At 40.5% G+C, this 20,423-nt stretch overlaps 3 protein-coding genes across 4 annotated transcripts in view; 1 reads left to right on the top strand and 2 right to left on the bottom strand.

Moving 5' to 3' along the window:
- Window positions 1-2,719, bottom strand: part of ttyh3a (tweety family member 3a) — a 48,669-nt gene extending 45,950 nt beyond the window's left edge. The window contains exon 1 of the mRNA XM_079519579.1: window positions 1,697-2,719. Coding sequence (XP_079375705.1) covers window positions 1,697-1,822 — 126 coding nt within the window. The 5' untranslated portion in view covers window positions 1,823-2,719. The remainder of the gene's footprint in view (window positions 1-1,696) is intronic.
- A 944-nt stretch (window positions 2,720-3,663) lies between these two features.
- On the top strand, window positions 3,664-14,884 carry snx8a (sorting nexin 8a). Of its 2 annotated transcripts, XM_079519580.1 has the most exons (13): window positions 3,693-3,761; window positions 5,104-5,231; window positions 6,468-6,597; window positions 8,182-8,372; window positions 8,541-8,661; window positions 8,994-9,130; window positions 9,217-9,297; window positions 9,393-9,553; window positions 10,707-10,836; window positions 10,938-11,006; window positions 12,413-12,562; window positions 12,918-13,067; window positions 13,465-14,884. In XM_079519580.1, the coding sequence occupies exons 1-13, from the start codon at window positions 3,725-3,727 to the stop codon at window positions 13,543-13,545; spliced, it is 1,566 nt and encodes a 521-aa protein (XP_079375706.1). In that variant the 5' UTR covers window positions 3,693-3,724; the 3' UTR covers window positions 13,546-14,884. The 2 variants fall into 2 exon arrangements, with proteins under 2 accessions (XP_079375707.1, XP_079375706.1); XM_079519581.1 differs by lacking the exon at window positions 5,104-5,231 and having other exon boundaries at window positions 3,664-3,761.
- A 199-nt stretch (window positions 14,885-15,083) lies between these two features.
- Window positions 15,084-19,011, bottom strand: nudt1 (nudix (nucleoside diphosphate linked moiety X)-type motif 1). The gene is made up of 4 exons (XM_079519582.1): window positions 18,769-19,011; window positions 18,489-18,636; window positions 16,771-16,916; window positions 15,084-15,789 (listed from the first exon to the last, which is right to left on the bottom strand). The coding sequence occupies exons 2-4, from the start codon at window positions 18,629-18,631 to the stop codon at window positions 15,617-15,619; spliced, it is 462 nt and encodes a 153-aa protein (XP_079375708.1). The 5' UTR covers window positions 18,632-18,636; window positions 18,769-19,011; the 3' UTR covers window positions 15,084-15,616.
- Window positions 19,012-20,423: the final 1,412 nt, after the last annotated feature.

Below are 20,423 nucleotides of genomic sequence, written 5' to 3'. Positions count from 1 at the left end.
CCTTTGCCCAACATATGCTGCTGAGTGATGACTGTCAAACAAAGCATGTACTACTTGCCCTTCGTTTTTCAGTCATGACTCACTATTTCCCCGTTTCCAAGAAACAAACAAGGAAGAAATGTGTGAAACAGATCACTTTTAGTTACTAACCATGACCCTGTCCACTTGATTGATTGGAGAGTATTGCACATGCTTAGTGTCTCACTGGTAATATGATATATCAGGTTCAGAATCAGATGGTTTGCAAAAAGGCCAGTCTCTGTGTTAAAAGACCATTTGGGGGGAAATCCCCTTTTTTGACTAGCCACAGCAGGTCTCAGTCTCATTGCTCATTCTGACATCAGTGCTGGCTGAAACTACACAGTAAAATCCTGAATGTTAATTTAACAGAGTGTACAAATGTTTGTACACTCCGTTAAGTGAACACTGATGATTTACAGTGTCGCCTCCTATAATCTCTTCCAGTGACACATGGCTCCAGACTAACATTTTAGTTGGTTGCACTGGTGTGCAAACTTTTTGATATAGGTGCACCAACATATACACAACCTATAGACAGACCTGCTGAAGTGAATGCAAGATGCACCAAATTGTTCTAGAATTTTCTTTTGCACTGGAAAGATATTTGAGTGCATGTTGTGCGGCAGTGCGCCCAAACTGGGTATCCACTGGAGCCCTGTGAAGACCTGTCAATGTTACGCTGGCAGTTAAAAACACACTTAAAGTGTGTGTGCTTCGTCGTCATCATCACACATAAAAGACCACCAGACATCCCTCCCTCCGACTCATGACTTTGCAGTCATCTTACACCTGCCTTCATGCGTATAAATAAAGGCCCTGCAAGTACTAGGCTTACTACCCCACACAGCTGTTGAATTCTTGATTTATTGCATTCCTAGAAGTCAAGTCACCTCACTTTACCCCAGACAGAACACATGAGTTGGAAGACATAGACAATGTGACCGACCTCTAGTAAACATATTAGAGGGTCATCGGGGTGAAAAGGGCTGCGAATTTCCCATACCATCATCGTACCAATAACTTCCTCCAGGTTCATAAAAAGTGAATTGTCATTTGCAAGAGCAGTTCAAAATCCACACATTAGCCATAATATGTGGAATGAATGATTTAATTATATTTGCTTACAAAGTGAAAATGTACAACTTTTTTGAGTAAATTGGCTAACCCCACAGCAGGGAGGGGTGACTGATATATCCAACAATGCATGCCAGAAGCCAGCTGGTCAGGTTGAATTCAAGGCCAGACACATGCAGAATTGCAGATGATGACAAATGGAACAGTAATGGACCATTTGTACTTGCACTGTGTGAATTACATTATCACTGAGGATTTTACAGTGTAAAACAGAGATCTCTGTTGTCATCATGGAGCAGAAACCAGAATAGTGATTAGAGATCTCCATTAGACCTACACTATTGATTGAATACTTTAACAGTTTGCAGAAAAAAAGAACAGGAAAGTACAGTTCAATCTTGCTTACTGTAAATCGCTCTGGATTAAGAGTGTCTGCTAAATGCCTAAATTGTAATACAAGGTCTGCTAAGAGGATGTATATATTGTATAACCCAAGAAAGCACTATATGGCCAATTGTTTCCATTGGGGTCCTTGACGTTCAATTCATCTGACATGGTAAAACGTTTATATTATTATGAACTTGATAACTGTTACTGTTACCTCTTGATAGGCCGGATCCTCTGGTCGAAAGTCACTGCTCGTCTGTTCGAACTTGATGTTGAAATGAGGCAGTCTGTGGAGCATGTTCACCCACCATGGTGGGGTGTAGATGGCCACCGCTGCCATGTCAGCTGTGGTGCCAAAGTGTCTCTCAGTAAACAACAAGCGAGGTGTGAGGAGAAGACAGCTGAATCCACCTCATAAAGTCTCTATCCAGCAGGATTTGGGGGGGGTTTAAAAAGAAAATCCCCGAACTTCTTTTAGCTCATAACAACAACGGTTACATCCGTGCTCTGCAGCCAGAAGCACATCCCAAAACACCCCAGAGCCAGGCGTTGCTTCGGGTGCCAATCAATATCACTTCCTCATTCAAACGCGGCGTGTAATAATGTTAGACCTCGTCCTGGTCCGTCGTACATGTTCCACAACAAACCATAGGATGTCACACAGCTTTAATACACCTTGACAAAACGTCACCTTGCTAGCTAAACCTGCTAATTTTAAGCGTAGCAATGCAGGAGGAGGAGGGAGGAAGCTAATTTGCTAAACAGCGGTCAACTTGCCTGGTCCCCAGAGACTATAGTCCTCCAGACCAGACACAAACTGGCCCTTTGTTTGTTTGGGGAACAGAAACTACCGAGTGTCCATTTGATATAGATGTCATGAAGCAGAAACAGCAGCAGTCTGTTGGGTTTCTTCTGGTCAGCTAGCATCCAGCAGCTACGTTACGTTAGCATGTTGCTGGCTGGTTTAGATGATCCAATCCAAGTCTCTTTTGTTCCACTTTGACATCTCTTCGTCCTCCGTTCGTTGTGTGTGTGACACCGAATAAATAAAATGCCCGCCTGCCTGTAGGCTTTATTTATGACGACGTTGGTTTGGTTTATTCCTAGATTCTTCAGTTCCTCCGCTCTACTGACAACAAGCGCTCAACAACACACGCTCCTGTGTCTCACAAACATCATAAACACCGTTTAGAATAGATGGAGGAGAGATTGGAAGCCTAAACTCATTTGTACTCCGTGGTGCGACGGTGTCGCTCGCCTAAAAGGATGGATCGCGCGCCATCTAGAGGCCACTCGAAGCTCCTGCATTGATCACTGTCAAAGTAGCTTTATAGATTGATTGGAGTAGTGGATTTTTGTGTATACTATTTAAATAGTTTTGAGGAAAAATGCTGCTATTTGTCCCAAAATTATTTCAAAAGATTGCTGCTATTCGTTTAAAAAAGCTTCCACCCCAACTAAACTGTTTTATTATATTTAACTTGCTTTGGCAATGTAAACGTATTTGTTGTCATGCCAATAAAGCTGAATTTAAAGTTGAATTTAATTGATTTGATTGATTGAATACTTTATTAACAGCTTGCAGAAAAAAGCACAGGAAAGTACAGTTCAATACATTGCTAAAACGAGGATTTTATTTAACCCAAGAAAGCACTTTATGGCTTGTTTCCATCGGGGTCCTTCATATTAAATTCATCTGAACATTTTAATGACACACAAACAACAGCAGTACTATGCAAAAACATAATTAAAACGTTTAGAAATGGAAAAGAAAAGTACAGAGTAGACTGTACAGTAAAGGGTGGACCCATGGTGGAGTGGAAACGAAGCAGAAACGTGCACTTGCAGTTCTGAAAACAGCTGTCTTGTTTTATTGAAAATATATGTAGGCCTACAAGCTCACCGCGATACGCTGAGCTTGAGATCTGCACGAGCGACACTGTCATACGTACGAAATATAATTCCGATTCAGGTTTGGTTCACTATTTACTTTAAATAAACAATAATACAAAAATTAAATTCACAATGAATACAACGCATTACAGTTGTAACAGATGTTGGTATTTGGTAACAACCGTAACATACAACAGTACTGTGCTACGTAGTGTCTTGAATCGTTGTTGCCATGGACTTTGTCCAAGGTTCGCTACAACTTTAAGAACTGAATTCCCCCGGTTTTTTTTTTTCTCCCTTCCCTTGCTCGTTTCTTCAGGAAATCACATGGAGGTGCTCTGGTGCTCACATGACGATCACAACTATGGCAGGAGAGATCACCGAAGGTAATGTTGTGTTTTCACCGCGAACGACAGCACTACACTTTGAGTCTTTGACTTGACTTTACTGAACTTATTAACTTTAAGCATATTTTGCCAGTCCTCTTGCTCTTAACGTGGTCGTTTGTTTGTTTTGCTAGAATCATGTTTGTGTGGGGATGTCCGCAGATGTGGTGATGTAACGAACGAACGGGAACGAAAGCCGTGACAGCTTTTCTTTTTGGGTACATTACGTTGGGAATCGGTTGGTCCACGGTCCTTACCTCAGTACCTTTTACCATTGGTTCGCGGGTCCCTCAAAAGTCAAAACGCAAATTATAATCGATGCAGTCGAACTTGGTCGTGGGGATTGAGTCACCTGTTGTGATTTTCTATATGACTATAATCTAAAAAAAAAAACGCAAATTAGTAGGTTATACCGTTATAGGACCCTATATGTGGCATACTTGAATGGATTTCTATATTGTACATCGTGTTATGGGACAAGTCCTTGAAATGTTGGTGCAGGAACGATCACTTTAAAAAGATAGAACTATATGTGATAGAACTGTGTGTCACAGTTCTATCTTTTTAAATAATGTATTGTGATTGATTCAGGAATCAGGATCACAGTTGAGGTTCAGTCATTATGATTATGTAATAATGTAGCCTATTGTACGCTACTGTGATTATTAAGTATCTGGATGATCACAGTTGAGGTGCTGGCTTCATTTAATTTACTGTGATATATCAGGATCACAGAGTTCAGTTTCACTTTCTTGCTGATGAATTGAAAATGGTGGACCCTGTTGTAAACAAGTGTACTGCTTTATCATGGTGTTGTCCACAGTAACAGTTTTTGTATTGACTTGTGCTTTTGTTTGAAAGTTTCAAATTGCAATCAATCAATCTTCATTTCATTTACTGTGATTAAGGGCATACAATATGCAATTTATGAGGCTATAGTGGTGGCAGTGTGGCACTCATTCATATTTGGTGAATCATTTGATTTGGTGAATCATTTGATTTAGTTGTCAATGGATATTGCTGCGGACAGCCTATATTTCAGATAATATTCATGTACCACTCGGTTGTATGTCACAGTTACATTACAATATACAATTTAGGCATTTAGCAGACACTCTTCATCCAGACCACCTTACAGTAAGCAAGAACACATGGTAATACTTCAAATACATAGAAATAGTCATCTATAGGATCATAAGTAGACTAAGAACCTAACATCCGTCTAACAGTAGAATATCTGTACAATGAGCAACATTTGCTGTACTTGAGCAACATTTGCTCAAGTACAGTTGAGCAAATGTTGATGGTGTCTGTCTAATAGGTGTTGTTGTTCCTCTCTCAGGATCAGTTCCCTCGTACTACAGGGAAGTGTACGAGGCGATCCGCTGTAGGGCAGAGGAGAGAGTTCAGGTTGAGGTTTTCCATCGGTTGCTGGACAGGACAGAGCTCCACAAGGCTGTTCTAAGCCAGGTGAGGAGAGTAGGGGGCCTAGGGGCCCTGTTTTCGTCAGTGCCTTATCCCTAAACATCTTTGTCTTTTATTTATTTTTTCAAGTTTGAAAATCATTTTTGAATAGTTCAAATAGCCCACAATGTGTCGATGTAGACCGGCTAGTTGAACAATTGCAAATTGTTTTTCAAAATAGTAAAAAAATAAGTTTAGGGATAAGGGGTAATCCTGGCAAAAAGAGCGCCCTATGTCTGCAAAGTAAAAATCCATGTAACTCTGAGAAAAATATAAGCCTTACTGGCCTATGTACACTCTGAGGGTGCACATTTGACCAATCTCAGAAATACAAATTGATAGATTATGTTAGCCTTTGGTCATCAGGCAGAGGCTTTGAGCCACTACAGCTTCATGTGATTAAAGGACCATTTCACCCATTTTCAATATATCCACGTAATTGTTCCTCACTAATGCTCAGTATACGAATGGCACCATTTCTGTGTACTTGAGGGTCGTGGACAGTTCAGGTTTTGGTAAATTTCAAACAAGATTTCAATTGTTTTATTTTGTATTAATTTGAAAACTAGAAAGCCTGCAGACTATTAGTCACTGGTAGGCAGGTTTCTGAACTGTGTACTGCCCTCCTCTGAGACACAGACCGAGTAGGCAAAAATTGTACCATATTGTAATAAGCGTTTGTGATATGATATAGGTTAGGTTGAAATAAGTATGTGTTGAAAATGGGTGAAGTGGCAAAGTGTATGTTTTTATGAGGTAGTATAGATAATATGCAGTTATGCTGGCTGCTGATATAAAGTCAGTGCAAACTTTGTGAACCCTATGACATGTGACCTGAAATGACATGGGTATTGAAAACCTGTCAACCATTATTTTGTCTTTTTTGGTTTTTCCTTTAAAACATTTATCTATAATTTCTACTGTTGTTTGCCTTCTGTACTTGTATATAGTAATGCTATATCATACTGTGATATAGGCTAACAACACTGTACAATGGCTTTATCAAATTGGCCAGGATTACATTTTTAACCGTGTCTATGGAAATGCCTCATAAAACGTGTAATTCAGCCGTCGCTCGTGGTCAAGTTGGATTCCCGCATTGTGTTTGTCGGATTTTGTAGCATATCATTGTTGTAGTATGCAGCCTTTTTTCTACTCCGGAATGTAAGCCACAGTTGAATTTAGCCTTTGGATTTAAAAAAAAATGTGACCTTTATGACATATTATGTGTTTCTTTTCCAGATTGCTGAGCATGTTGATTTCAGTGATGGATTCCTAAGCAAGTTGTCCCTCTATAAAGCACTAGCTTTGATTGCTCTTGCTCAGCAAGGGAAGCAGCCAAGTCCCAAACTGTTAGAGAACTGCATACAAGGTAGGTGGAAATGTGTTAATGATAGTACTACTGCAGTAAATGTATTGCTTAATGAGTAGCCTTGAATTCTTCAGTGTGTCTAAGGGCAACTTTAGCTTCCTGTAAAGTTGACTAGTTTTAATAGGCCTCTGTCTTCACAAGAAAGTCTGAGTCAATTGGCTCAGAAATGTCTCATTTACAGTCTATTGTGACATACCTACTACCTATAACCTCCGAGTTGTAGTGACTGGGGGATTAGTTGGCCCTGCTGCTTGTCATCTTAAAATGTATATTGTTTTTGACTACATAGACTTTTATCTTGCTCTTTATAGTTTTGTATACATGCTTGACCTCTTAAAATGGAATAGTTTACATGAATTAAGTGATGCTTGCAAACAAATCTTACCTGAAAAAACTCAAAAGGGTAAAACATCATAAAGTCATGGACTGATCTCCACTGTGGTTCTTTCTGTACAAGAAAAAGAAGAGAAAAGAATAATGTACCAAGATGGCATGAAGCAGTCAAATGTCATAATTTCAGTATTTATAACTCTATTTTCCACAATAAACAATGAAGGAGATCAAAAGCAGACCAGTATTCTGTGAAAATAGTTTCTTCACTCAGCATAGTCTGTTTCTTGCACTAGTGTTGTTCTTTTACCAGAACTATAGTGTGAAAGATGAGAGTGAAGGGTTTCATGCTTTTCAATGGGTTGCCATTTATACTTGCCTGAGACTAGCTCCGTTTCAAACATACTATGATTATTTAAGGCCTTCTATGTTATTTCAGGTGTTGCCAATATGGCAGCTGACTGCATACTATGAAACTGGTGTGTCACGTCTGCTAGTTTGCCATTTGACACAGAACGTTTACATTCTGTTCATGATTTCTCTGGAATGTGGGAGAAGTAGTAAAATTGCTGATCACATGAATTCTAGCCACAACATGAAGTGGGCACCACTGGTTTGTACTGGCTATAGACTATAGTGACTGGATTTTGGAGAAGTGATTTCAACACAACTACACTATTAAAGGACCACTTCACTGCTTTTCAACCTATAGAACCTATAGAAACTGCAGGCTTTCTAGTCCTGAAAAGTTGCAATGCGAAAATGGAAGCCATCGTTCTCACGATAATGAAAATCTAAACATTTTTGTTAAAAAATCTTGTTTAAAAAACATCTGCCTAATGATGATGTCACTGGAGGACGGTTTCGAAACTGCCCACAGCCCTCCTATGAGACACAGACTTGAGTAGAAAAATATCATATTTCATCATCATGATTATTAGTGAGGACCATATGAAGATAGGTTGAAAAGTGGTGAAGTGGTCCTTTAAGAGTGAAAAATTGGAATAAAATCACGCCAATGAAACTGCTGTAAATATTAGCAGAAGATCGCCGACTGATATCTGTTTTGATTTTGATTAAATCGGTATGGGAGAAATCAGGACACAGTGATCCGACCTGCCGTCCCTATTTTGGGGCATTTAATTACAGGAGAAATGTTATTTTCTTTTTCTTTCAAAAATAGTAGATCAGCCTTTGCCAAAAGATCTGCAGCCAGTCGGGGCTCTAATTAGTGGTTGGTTTTGCATTTGATAGAGTTGCCAAAGCCCCAGCTGGGTGAGCCCAAAGACTTGTGTGCATTGAGGATGCAGCCAGCTCAGGAGGATCCACTGACGGTGTCCCAGACACTGGACAAACTGCTGGCCAGGGACATGGTCAAGGTGGAGCTCATCCCAGAGAAGAAAGGCCTGTTTCTCAAACACGTGGAGTACCAGATCACTAGCCAGGCAAGGGATTTAATAATAACGTGAACATAACAAATATGGTCAGCTGGTCACTTACAATGTCCATGGCCTGGAAATGGTCCATGATTTATTTTGTGCCCACATTATAACATATTTCTGCATTGAAAACACAATTTTAACATTTTTATTTTTTGTATTTATTCTTTTTAGTATTTCAAGATCTCTGTTTACAGACGGTACAGTGATTTTGATGTCTTCCATGAGTTTTTGATTCAGAGATTTGCCTACAGAATGGTGCCTGCTCTGCCACCTAAAAGAATGTTGAAAGGAGGTACTTTACTCTTCGAGTGTTTTATATGCTATTATGCTCCTTAATTTCCGTGATCACACCTCTTTGTTTTCTTTTTTACATTCATAACTACTGTATCCCTGTATTATTTCCTGTTGCCTTGGAAAGAAAAGTATTTTAAAACGTTTTTCAAAATAGTAAAAAATGGCAAATAAGTTTAGGGGTAAGATAGGGCCCGGAAGTCCCGAACGGTTTCGTACTTTTGGTGGTCAGAATCATATTCAGTGCTGCAATATGGTGTGCTTTGTTATGCCACCTGCCTTTCCACTGCATTGGGTTTCACTTTCAAGTTGAGCTTTTATATCTGTCCACAGTCTTGACCTCTGTCTCGGAGCGAGATTTCATAGAGGGGAGACGACGTGCTCTTTGCCGGTTCCTTAACTTGGTAGCAAGACACCCATTCTTCTATGAAGATGAGCTGGTCAAGACTTTCCTTACCTTTAATGGCTCGGTAAGGTGGCCTTTGTTTTCTTACACTACCTTTTAAAATGTTTTTTTTGTGTGATGATCTTCCCACTCACCACTTTCTCCAAACAGGATGTTCAGCCGAAACTACGAGATGCTTACAAGAAAATGGGCGATGAATTCATGACCAACAGGATAGCGACTCAGGCAAAGGTTTGCCCGCATTTGTTTCACAGGAGAAGGCAATGCATTATTTCCAACAAAATGTGATTGCGGTTTCAGTTTCACTAACTTCGTGTATTTTGTAGGAGTATCTCCCGGCTGACATTCAGGCTCAGTTCTCGGCAAGCAGAGAGTTGATTAGAAATATACACAACAGCTTCCACAAGCTGCGAGACAGAGCTGAGAGAATGGCAGAGCGCTCAAAGGAGAACGCAACTGATCTACTCATGTTTGGCAGAGAACTCAGGTATTTTACTGTTTGCGTGTACTGTAATATCTTTCTACAGTAGAATGACCTTACCCATACCCACCCAGTCAGTAATTGCTAGGTTTCTCACTGCTGCATTCCTTCACACATTCTAAATAAAGGAGTGGTATGTGCTATCAAAATATGTAAAAGATATTCCTATATAAATAATTGTCTGTTTTCTGTGATAGGCTAGACGTTCCCTCTGTAAGTGACTGCTTGTTTTAGGCCAGGCCCAAAACAGCTGAGAACCACTAGTGCATACAGCAGCCTACCTAATGATACTGTTCAGGGGAAACTAAGAACTGTACTTTGAAATTATATATATCAACTAGTATATTTGAACACACAAGGAATTTGACCTGGTGAGGTTGGTGCATTTGAATAAATAGAGATACAGTCAGCATCAAAATATTACAATATTTACTAGATAAGAGATACAATTATTTAAAGATAAACTAAACAAATCCCAGTAAATGTGAACCAGGAAAGACCTAAGAACTTATCCAAGTTTTTAAATATTTTCTCTTTCTCTGTAGTCCAAAGTAAACATACCTGAGGCCAGGCCAGACCACAGACTTAATTTAGACCATTTATTTTATATCTCTGGGACGTGGGACCTAAATCTAAACGGTAAAATCCTGTTTTTTGTTTTTGTTTTTCTGCCTCTATTTGATAGTGTACAGTAAGTTGACAGGAAATGGGGGGAGAGAGATGGGGAGTGACCATAGATTATATAAAAGGATAGAGACTGAACTGGCGCGAAGCTCCGCCCCCCCCCAGCTATTCATGTCAGTGGAAGTTGCTCAGTGGCGTTTTGAAGCACCCGGAATTTTGGTGGTCAAATGCGGAAGTGCAACCGAGCGCTCAATGTTAAAGCCCAGCTGCACGGGGTTTCCCGGTCATGAATCCACGGGTCCGCCTGTAGTCCCTCCTCCTACCACTAGGGCCCAGTGCTTCAACGTTGAATAGCCTCACTGGCCCCTTGGGAGTGACGCGCAGCAAAGGTCGTCGGGATCGGTAGTCAAAATCGCGACACGGTGTCGGGCTGGATTAGCAGCCTAGGCTGGCCCGGGCCATAACATCCTGTGTTAAACTATTGAGAGTGGTACAGCGTCACAGACCGTCGCTCTAACGGTCCATGATGTTTCAGCACGTTGGGTTCAGATGACTCGTCCATCCCTTCCCTGTCCTCTGCGCCGTGCTCCTGGGGTACACTGCGTCGGTCTTTGAAGGGCCTGTCTGTGGAGTTCGCTTTGCTATCTGACAAAGCTGCACAACAGGTACGAAGCACGACCCTTCACGCCTGTCACCCTAATCTACTGTACCATAGCCCCCTTTTTGGAACTGTTTCTGAGACTTTTCCTAATACCTTTCCTTACAGGGCAGAAGGGAAGAAGATGATGTTGTGGAAAAACTGAATCTTTTCCTGGATCTTCTTCAGTCATACAGAGTGAGTGGCTGTTACTTTATTACTTTATTTCTTCAATCTGAGCACAAAGACACAAACATATATATCGTCTGGCACATGGTGCGTTTAAAAAAACAAAACAATAACCAACCACAGCTAACCACACAACAGAACATCTAGTCCCAGACATACCCCATCGTGATCACTGTGTCCTGCTTATACTGTAAGCAAAATGCCCTACTTTGATGTTTTGATCCTTCATACAGATGTGGCAGAAGAAAACACAAGGGGCCCGATTCATTAAGCTGTTTTACACTCATATTTCGGGTGAAATGAATTTCCCAAACTTCTCACGTTAGTAGTCTAGAATAAGGCATTTCATATGACACAAGCTTTGGTCCCATGTAAGTCTGCATCCGAACAGAGTTGAGAAAGAGCATCCCTCCGCAAAATTCACAGACAAAAAAAAGACTGAATCAGACTACTAACGTGGGAAGTTTGGAATATTCCTTTACACCCAAAATATGGATGTAAACAAGGAATCCAAAGAAATGTGTTGATTTAATTATACCTCCCATCATAGGCTAGCTCAGTGCTACCTCGAATTTCTGTATGGTATGATGGCAAAAGAAAGAGTGCCATTATCACTTCACAGCACTCTGAACCTCTGCAGTTCAAATCACATTGTATTTGACAATGGGCTCTATGCACACACGCCATTTTGGAAAGAACTTGGGCCCGTTCCCTACTTCCTTCACAGGTGTTACCGCTGATACTAACGAGGGCTCTGTTCCATTCTGGTCAAACAGAGTCAGGGTGCTGCTATGTGCGTGTTGGCTCACTGGAAATACACCAGTGGGTCTCAAAGTGTCCTTGAGTGGGTGTGTAACTCTGAGAGTGTACATTTGTACTAATTCATGAAAGGAAGGGATCATCATCTGAGTCACGTGACTGGACGCCGGGGATGCACCATATAGCGGCACACTTCCACCCTCAGTGCGGTACACGTCGCTCCAGTGAATTGCAGCAGTGAATGAGGCGTCTACCTTTCTATAGGGAAGTGGCCCGGAAGTAGGAAGAGTTATTGTGTGTGGATAGAGCCCATTAACATTGTTTGAGGGGCACTCCTACTGTACATCCAGATTTTAGTTAATGTCCACAAACTTCGTCTTAGACAAACATTAAATTCCCATTGACAATGAATGGAGAATTTTACGTCATAGTGTCTGAGCAAATAGGCATAGTGTCTATTTTACGTCATGATGATGTACAATGATAAGAGTGCCCCTCACTTCACAAGGGTGTGATTTTGTTCCTTTTCTGTACAAATGCAATCACGGTGTAATTTCACCCTCAAATCTATTGGCAACAATTCCTGAGTTTGAGCATTTTCCCAAGGCTACAGTATGTATGACTGTGAACTGTGAAGTGTTTTGTTGTTTTCCTAGGATCTGTGTGAGCGGCATGAGAAGGGGGTGCTCCATGAACACCAGAGAGCTCTGCAGAAGTACAGCGTGATGAAGAGGCAGATGATGAGTGCCTCGGTGCAGCCCAAGGAACAGGTGTCCGTGGAACAGCTGGAGTCTCGCATCGTCCAGGTTGGTGTTTTATCATAGTTTAGCTGGATTTTATCCAAAGGAATTCAATTATAAAGTGTTGCATTCAATTATAAAGTGCATATATAGTGTTACAATGTGCTAACGCAAAACAATGTTTGCATTAGAAAGTTAGATGCACTTTCTTCCCTTCTGGCTGCGCTTTCTATGCCGACTGTGATGATGTTGTAAAGGCTAATTACATTTAGTAGTGTGACCATGTTGTATGTCAAAAAATGTTGACAATGTTTTCAGTTGAAAGTCTTCATCATGACATGACATGACATTCATATATAAATTAGGGTAAAGGCTGTGTTCATGACAAATCTAATCTGTTTTATTCCCCCTTCTGTTATAGCAAGAGAACGCAATTCAGACCATGGAATTAAGAAACTACTTTTCTCTCTTCTGCCTTCACCAAGAGACACAGCTTATCTTCACGTACCTCCCTATCACATCTCATATTCTGGGGGCTTTTGTCAACTCTCAGGTCCAAGGACACAGAGAGGTTAGAGTACTATTACTAGAACTATCATTTTGTACAGAATATTTAAAGCTTCATGAAAGAAAGAATGTGTTTCCCCTACAGCAGGCTTTCCCAAACTGTGGTGCGCCTACAGTATATGCATGATTGTGTGGAGGCCCTGCATGATTGTGTGGGGTGACCACACAATCATGACCAGCCACTACAGTATGATTTTAAGTACGTGGCTGCGAATAGGCCAAAAAAAAGGAAAATAAAAGACCACAAAAGAATGTGTGAAAGCTCCCCCCCACACTATCAAGGTCTGGCTAGGGAAAACACTGACACATGCACGTAAATCTAAAAGCTTACCTTTCGGTTGTGGTCTGACTGGGCTTTCTTACATGTCACTTATGGTACCTGATCTCTGTTCTTTGTCCAGATGGGTGAAGTGTGGAATGATCTTCAGCCAAAGCTTGGGTGTCTCTTTGGTGCTAATAATGGAATGAAGCCCCCCTACTGAAGCTCAAGTGAATAATCGGATGCAAGAGAGAAATCACCCCCCACCCCACCTTGTGACAGTGATGATGACACATACTGACAAGTATTTTGCTCTCTGAGCTACAGGAAGATGTGGAATGCACAAAATACATTCATAAAATTGCCTTTTAGTATGACAGGATAATTGTGAATGTAGATGATCTGCCACACTAAATGGAAGGGATATTGCATAAAGGCTATTCAGTTGTGGTCAACAATCTGTTGGATCTAGTTGTTGAGATGAAGCTAATGAGTTGCAAAATTGGACCACTGAACATTCAATACTCAGACACACAAAATAAGTGTGTCTGCAGAAGTGAAGGAGAACAGCATATTTGTGGGCTTAACTGATATCTTGAACCATGTTCATATAGCTGAAATACTGTAAGAGGAACAGAAAATCTTATACTGTTTTTTATTAAGGGATTGATACTAAGTATTATGTACGTTTTTCAAACCTGTTAAGGCATTCTAGGATTTATTTCTGAATAACTGTAGACCAGTATATTTTTGATACAGATGTTTTTCTTTCTCTTTTTTGTTTATAAATATAGGGGCATTTTTCTTGTATATATCTTTGTGGAGAACTGCTATTCTTCTAACTAATGCAGCTTTGTTTACTCTTTGTGCTTTTACAGTCAGTGTTAGGACATTCCCTGACTAAATTATTTTCTTGAGTAAAATTCATACTAAAATTATTTCATAAGCTGTTTTCAAATTTAAGAGTTTCAGAATCTTTCAAATAAGATGTAGTTTTATGGGTTTTTTTGGTGGTAATAACACTAAACTATTGATTTGCAGCACCAAAGACAGAACATAATGCCAATTGCCAACTGAATCATGATTTTACAGATGTCTTTTTTTTCTGTCTAATTATGCTCAACTTTATATGTGCCACCACCAGGATTGTTTTTAATTTCAGGGAGTTACCTGACAAGAATTAAGACTGGTATTGCACATTTATTTTTGTAGATGTATTCTAGGACTTTGGTAGAGAGAAAAGGACATATTGTAATTTGTAACAGGAGCCAGATTCACAGACACAGGGTAGGACATGCACAGGTCACCAGGCACTCATCCTGGGATGTTGTAAATTATACGGTCACCTGCAGGTATGCCACTAATGTACATGGGTTGCACATCGTATCGCACACACCGAAAATAGCTGATCTACAAGTTCACAACACGTTTGAGCGTGACGCATTGTGGGCTGGTAGGTAGAGCTGCTATTGTCGATGTGTGTAACATATAAAGCAGGCTTGTCGTTTACTCTAATTGAAATGAGTTGAAATTAGCCTAATTTATTATATAGTCTATTCCATTTCTTTTTGGCAAGTGACACCATTGTATGATGGATTATGAAGTACTGTAATTAAGCTTTTATAAACTAAACTGTTAGAAATAATTAAGTAGTAATTCTGTTGAGAAAGAATTATTTTAGTGGAGTTGAAATACTGATCAAACATGTAAGGGATTGAATTATTTCTTTGAATAGAGATGCAGGGTCAACAGCACTCCACATTGTGTCTCCACAAAATATTTTATTGACAAACTTAATATATAACAAAATTGCCTTTTGCAAAACATTTGGATTCAAGTACATTAGATGTGCACACTTAAACACAGTAGGGGTGTACAATTAGGAATCCAATTAAATTGTCTCCTATATTGTAAATATGGGTATAATAAACAATGCTTTTTTTTAAACAAGTTAAGCTGTTTGTTAAATCAGCTATGTTAAAAAAAAACGCATTTTGTGGCCTTCATTTTGAGGTCATACAAGGTATGAATATGTGAAAACATTTTCAGTTTTGGGGGAAGCAACATTAAAACATAAAAAATAAATGTGCACACTTTCCAAGAACCAACGTTATGACATTTTATATTTATACACAGTAAACACAAGGCTCTGATAAGACAGCAGGGCTTGGTTACCTCTTCCTGCAAATGCCACTGAACAAGGAATAGCGAGCTGATGGATTTCTTCAGTATGTTCTTTGTTTTGTCTCCGTTGTGAATAACAACAGTTCTGCAGACCTTCAGTGTGTGACCGCTCATAGCTCCGCCACTTCCTCCAGTTTGTGGCTGAGCATCAAGTCGTGACCCTGGAACTTGAAATGGCCACTAAATTTCTTCTTCTCTAGCATGAATGGAAACCAGAGATGGTCGTCGGCCCACATTTGATTGAAAGGTATTTTGTCACACTCGAACCACTGAGGCTTCATCTCTACAAACAAACGGAAGAGAAATTAGTTGAACTCTGAGGAGTTCTAAAGCATCTCCCTTCGCTATCTTCATTTACATCTTAATGAAAACACTGATAGTTTTCCCATTAGATATACAGTGGTAACCGTAACCACTCAAACCTTCGTTGAGTGGGTCTACTAGGTCCCCTACTTGTTCCCTCTACACCAGAGGTTTTAAACTGGTGGTCCGTGACCATGCATTTGGTAATGTAAGAAAGTGAAGATTTTTACTTTTTTCCTCGACCACTAGTTGTCGCTGCGACATACTAGCGTCATGTCCAGTGAGTGTACTTCTTGTACATCAAGCTGCCTCATGTTAAGGAAACCGGAGATAGGCTCCTGCCCCGGCCCCCTATGGGCCTCATAGTCATGGCTCGGCAAGGCTTAGTAGATCAGTGGTTCTCATCATTTTTTAAGCTCTGGACCACTACCATATTTCAGTTAATTAAATAATGACTATTAAAGCCAAGGCTTGATTTAATTAGCTCTGCGTAGTACCCAACACAACAGTGGTGCCCATGTTCTTATTAGTCAGGGTGGTTTACAATCAGTTAAACCCCTGCTCTACACCAAAGATATTTAGATCAGGTAATTTCGGGGAATGTTTGCCCCTAAACTGGAATGCTAGGTTTCAAGTGTTTTTTCAGACTGGGCAATATATCGATATTGTGATATGAGATGAGATATAGTATGGGATTTCGAAAAATTGCGTATTTGGCAAAAGTGTTGTCTTATCCTGGTTTTAAAGGCTGCATTATAGTAGTGATGTCATTTTTAACTTACTTGACTGTTATAGCTGTACTATTATTTGCCTTGTTTGATTAGCTTTTCCATATTGACCAGCGCTAGCGTATGTGCATGGTGACATTTACAATGCTGTTATGCTTCTGTTCGTTTACACACACAATGTGGTCTCTATTCATTCAAAATTGTGGTCTTTTGTGGTGTATTGGAATTCATACCATCGGATTCAACTGGCTCGCCGTTGTAGCTGTCAGCTCTGAACACATGGACATCAAGCAGCTCTTTTTCTCCAACAAATTCAAATTTTATATTTCCGACCTTCTCGAGAACGTCTACCGTGAGACCACTTTCCTCAAGTAGTTCCCTGTGAATGGAGAGAACATTACAGTGGAGCTCAGAACAAAAGAAAAACAGTTTTCTGAAAAACCCATGTTTCTATGTCAGTCGTCCTCAAACATTTATGTCAAGGACCCCCAAAAATATATGTAATTGTCGCCGACCCCCATCTGAAAATATGTTGTTCCAGGGACCCCCAGAAGATTTGAATTTAAAATGTTCGCTCTGAAAGAATATATATTCAAAGATTTGCGACACATTTTCACGATTTTTCAAAAATAGCAGATCTACAAGCTTGTAGCTATGAGCTATGAGCTTGTATATCTGCTATTTTTCAATAGCTAAAGTATAACATAATGCTAGTTAAAACACCAAATGGGGTTCCCGTCCAGAATGGCTTAATCATGTATTTCTGGTAAGTTCAACATTCTCATTCTGCATGCTGTCCCTTGGTAATGTCAGCCAGTGTTATAAAGACGATATTAGAAAATAAAGTGCAACATGGTAATGTCACCGAACTATAGTATAAACAGTATTTCATCCTCAAAATTAACTAGTGGAATTCACCCTGCAACACCTCAAAGAACAATAAGGCCAACTCATGCAAACCAACAGGAAGGTAGGAGCGCACACAAGTAGTGGGGAGGTGCTGACCGCGGGAGATCAAACTGACTGAGAAAGGAGAGAGGCCGCACAGCTCGTAGTCACGATGCCAACAAATTTGTATTTTTCCAACGTTTCGGCAACAAGTTGCCTTCTTCATTCCCTTCATTCTTCATTCCCCGAAGAAGGCAACTTGTTGCCGAAACGTTGGAAAAATTAAAATGTGTTGGCATCGTGACTACGAGCTGTGCGGCCTCTCTCCTTTCTCAGTCAACTCATGCAAACCAGAAAATTGGAATGCAATTGGAATTTCCTCTACATGCGTACTGATTGATTAAAGTGCAATATAGGCCTATCACTGATTGGCTTCCCTACTCATACTCTGCTCACATGATGCAGAGTCAGAAATAGAACCCATTTTCAACCAATTTAAGTGCAATGATTGCACTTAAATTAGTTGAAAATGTGATCTATTCAATGTGTATTTTTTCCCATACACTATATTATTGGATGCTGCTACAGGTAGAATTTCGGTAGTCCTGTCATTTGGCCTGATAGGTTGCAGTGCATTAGTGGATGGCGAGTGGAATGCATTGGGTGTGAAACATGTCAGCTGAGCATCCTCGCTTGGTGACCCTACTCACCCTCTGGTACTCAACCTGCGGGTCGGGACCCCCAGGGGGCTCACCACATATATAATCACACACACATACATTGCATTGTGCCCTGACCACCTAAAATTTGACCCTGTGGTCTTGCCCCTAGACTTGTTTTGGTAAAGGTCTACTTTCACTCCTTGATGTCATGTATTGCGCACAGATGTGCCGACACACACACACACACACACACACACACACACACACACACACACACACACACACACACGGTTTTATGAGCAATATACAGCCTATATCAAATAAACATGGAAATAAATAAATATAAATAAATATTTGGTCGTTTACTAGCATAAACATTACTGGTGATCAACTTCACTTACCGCCTTGCAGCCTCTTCAATCGACTCTCCTGGTTGGACTTTACCTCCAAAGCCATTCCATTTCCCTACTCCAAAACCTCTCTTCTTCATGCCCAGCAACACTCTCCCCGGTTGGACCACCAGCACCAGAGTTAGCACCTTCATCGCACCTGGGTAAAGATTCAAGAAGTGATGGGAAGGGCTATACTTTGTAACTGACGAAAGTAAGAATTAAGAGCTAAATTGTAACAACATAACATTGATATGCAACATTACATCAATATTAAGAAATATTCGCTTACTAGTTGAACTGATGAAAACAATCCAAAGTGCTGGTTCAATCCCCGGCCAGTGTCGAGACGCTCTGACACAGCGTTCACAATCACAGCAGCCTCGTGTGAGTGAGAACTGAGAGCCACAAGACGCACTGAGACGCAAACTATGTGGATGGGTCTACTCGCAACGTTCACCACGGTCTACGAGTCCAGTCCTTGTTCTAAAGATCAGCGAAAATGTGTCGCCTTGAAATGTGCTCGGCCTGGGCTGGAACCGTCCAAATGTGAAGTAGCAACCAGGGTTGCCATGTCTGCTAATTATATGAAGCGACTTTGGGCTTGTTTCTTAAAGGACCACTTCACCACTTTTCAACCTACCTTCATATAATTCTCCATTTGTCAGCCTTCTGATTGACCAACCAGCAGGCTCTTTCTGCCTTGCCCTGGTTCAGCCTTGTTTATGTTGAATTTGCTAAAACATCATTTTTGAAAAAACTACGCTTCTGCCAGAAACCCGTCCACCAGTGACATCATCATCGATGGGGAATTCAAGCTAATAGAAACGGCAAGCTTTCTATTCCTGAAAAGTTGCAATGCGATAATGGAAGCCATCATTCTCATGATAATAAAAATCAGACCAGTCTGAAGCGAGTGGTGCAACAGCACCCCCTATTGGTACTAGACTAAACATAGTGACATAGTCCCATAGTCCCACAGGGACAAAGCTGTTCCTTGGAGTGGTCGCACCACTCAAAAATCAGACCAGTCTGAAGCGAGTGGTGCAACAGCACCACCTATTGGTACTCTAAACATCGGGACATAGTCACATAGGTTAGGACATAGTCACATAGGTAAGGACATAGGTTGGGACATAGGGACAAAGCTGTTCATTAGAGTGGTTGCACCACTCAAAATCTAAATATATATCTTTTTTAAATCGTGTTTTAAAAATCACACCCGTGTGAACTGAGTGGTGTAAGGTATTATATAAGGTAAGGTATTATATAGCCTGATCAGCTCTGATCTGACGTAATGAAATCACACCCGGATGTGATTTCACAACTGGCTTTTTTTGTGCAGAAAAAATGACCATGGTTGCTACGGTCATCCAGTTCACCCGGGTGTGAACTGGACGTCAGAAATTATTTTGAACATAGCAACCATGCTCATTTTTTTCTGCACACAAAAGCCAGTTGTAGGAGTGGTTTACACCACTCAAAAATAATCTTCCTAACGATGATGTCACTGGTGGACAGGTTTCTGAACTGCCCACAGCCCTCCTATGAGACACAGACTTCATGAACATTAGTGGGGACCAATTATATGAAGATAATTTGAAAAGTGGTGAAGTGCATGGTCCTTTAAGTGTAGTGGTTATTTTGGGTTTATTTCCTAAATAATGTCGATCACCCCCAAACTGCCCCAATGTCCACAGGCAACGTCATGTCGCTGGCTTCCATTGACAACGAATGGTACACTGCATCGTTTGCATCTGCCAGTGTGAACACAACATAACAAAAAAGTGACGTCATCTCCAGTCTTCAACCTAATTTGGCAGAGTATGACGTCACTGCTCTCTATATAACATCACCTGTTAGGCCCAATACATTCATTGTGCATATTATACGTACGGTACATAGCTTTTTTTTCTTTTATGGCTTTTTTCCTCGTTGCTTATTTCT

Source organism: Electrona antarctica, assembly GCF_951216825.1.
Source record: "Electrona antarctica genome assembly, chromosome: 14".
NCBI lineage: Eukaryota > Metazoa > Chordata > Actinopteri > Myctophiformes > Myctophidae > Electrona > Electrona antarctica.
Note: the sequence above shows the minus strand (reverse complement) of the source record. Positions and strands in the feature narration are given on the sequence as shown.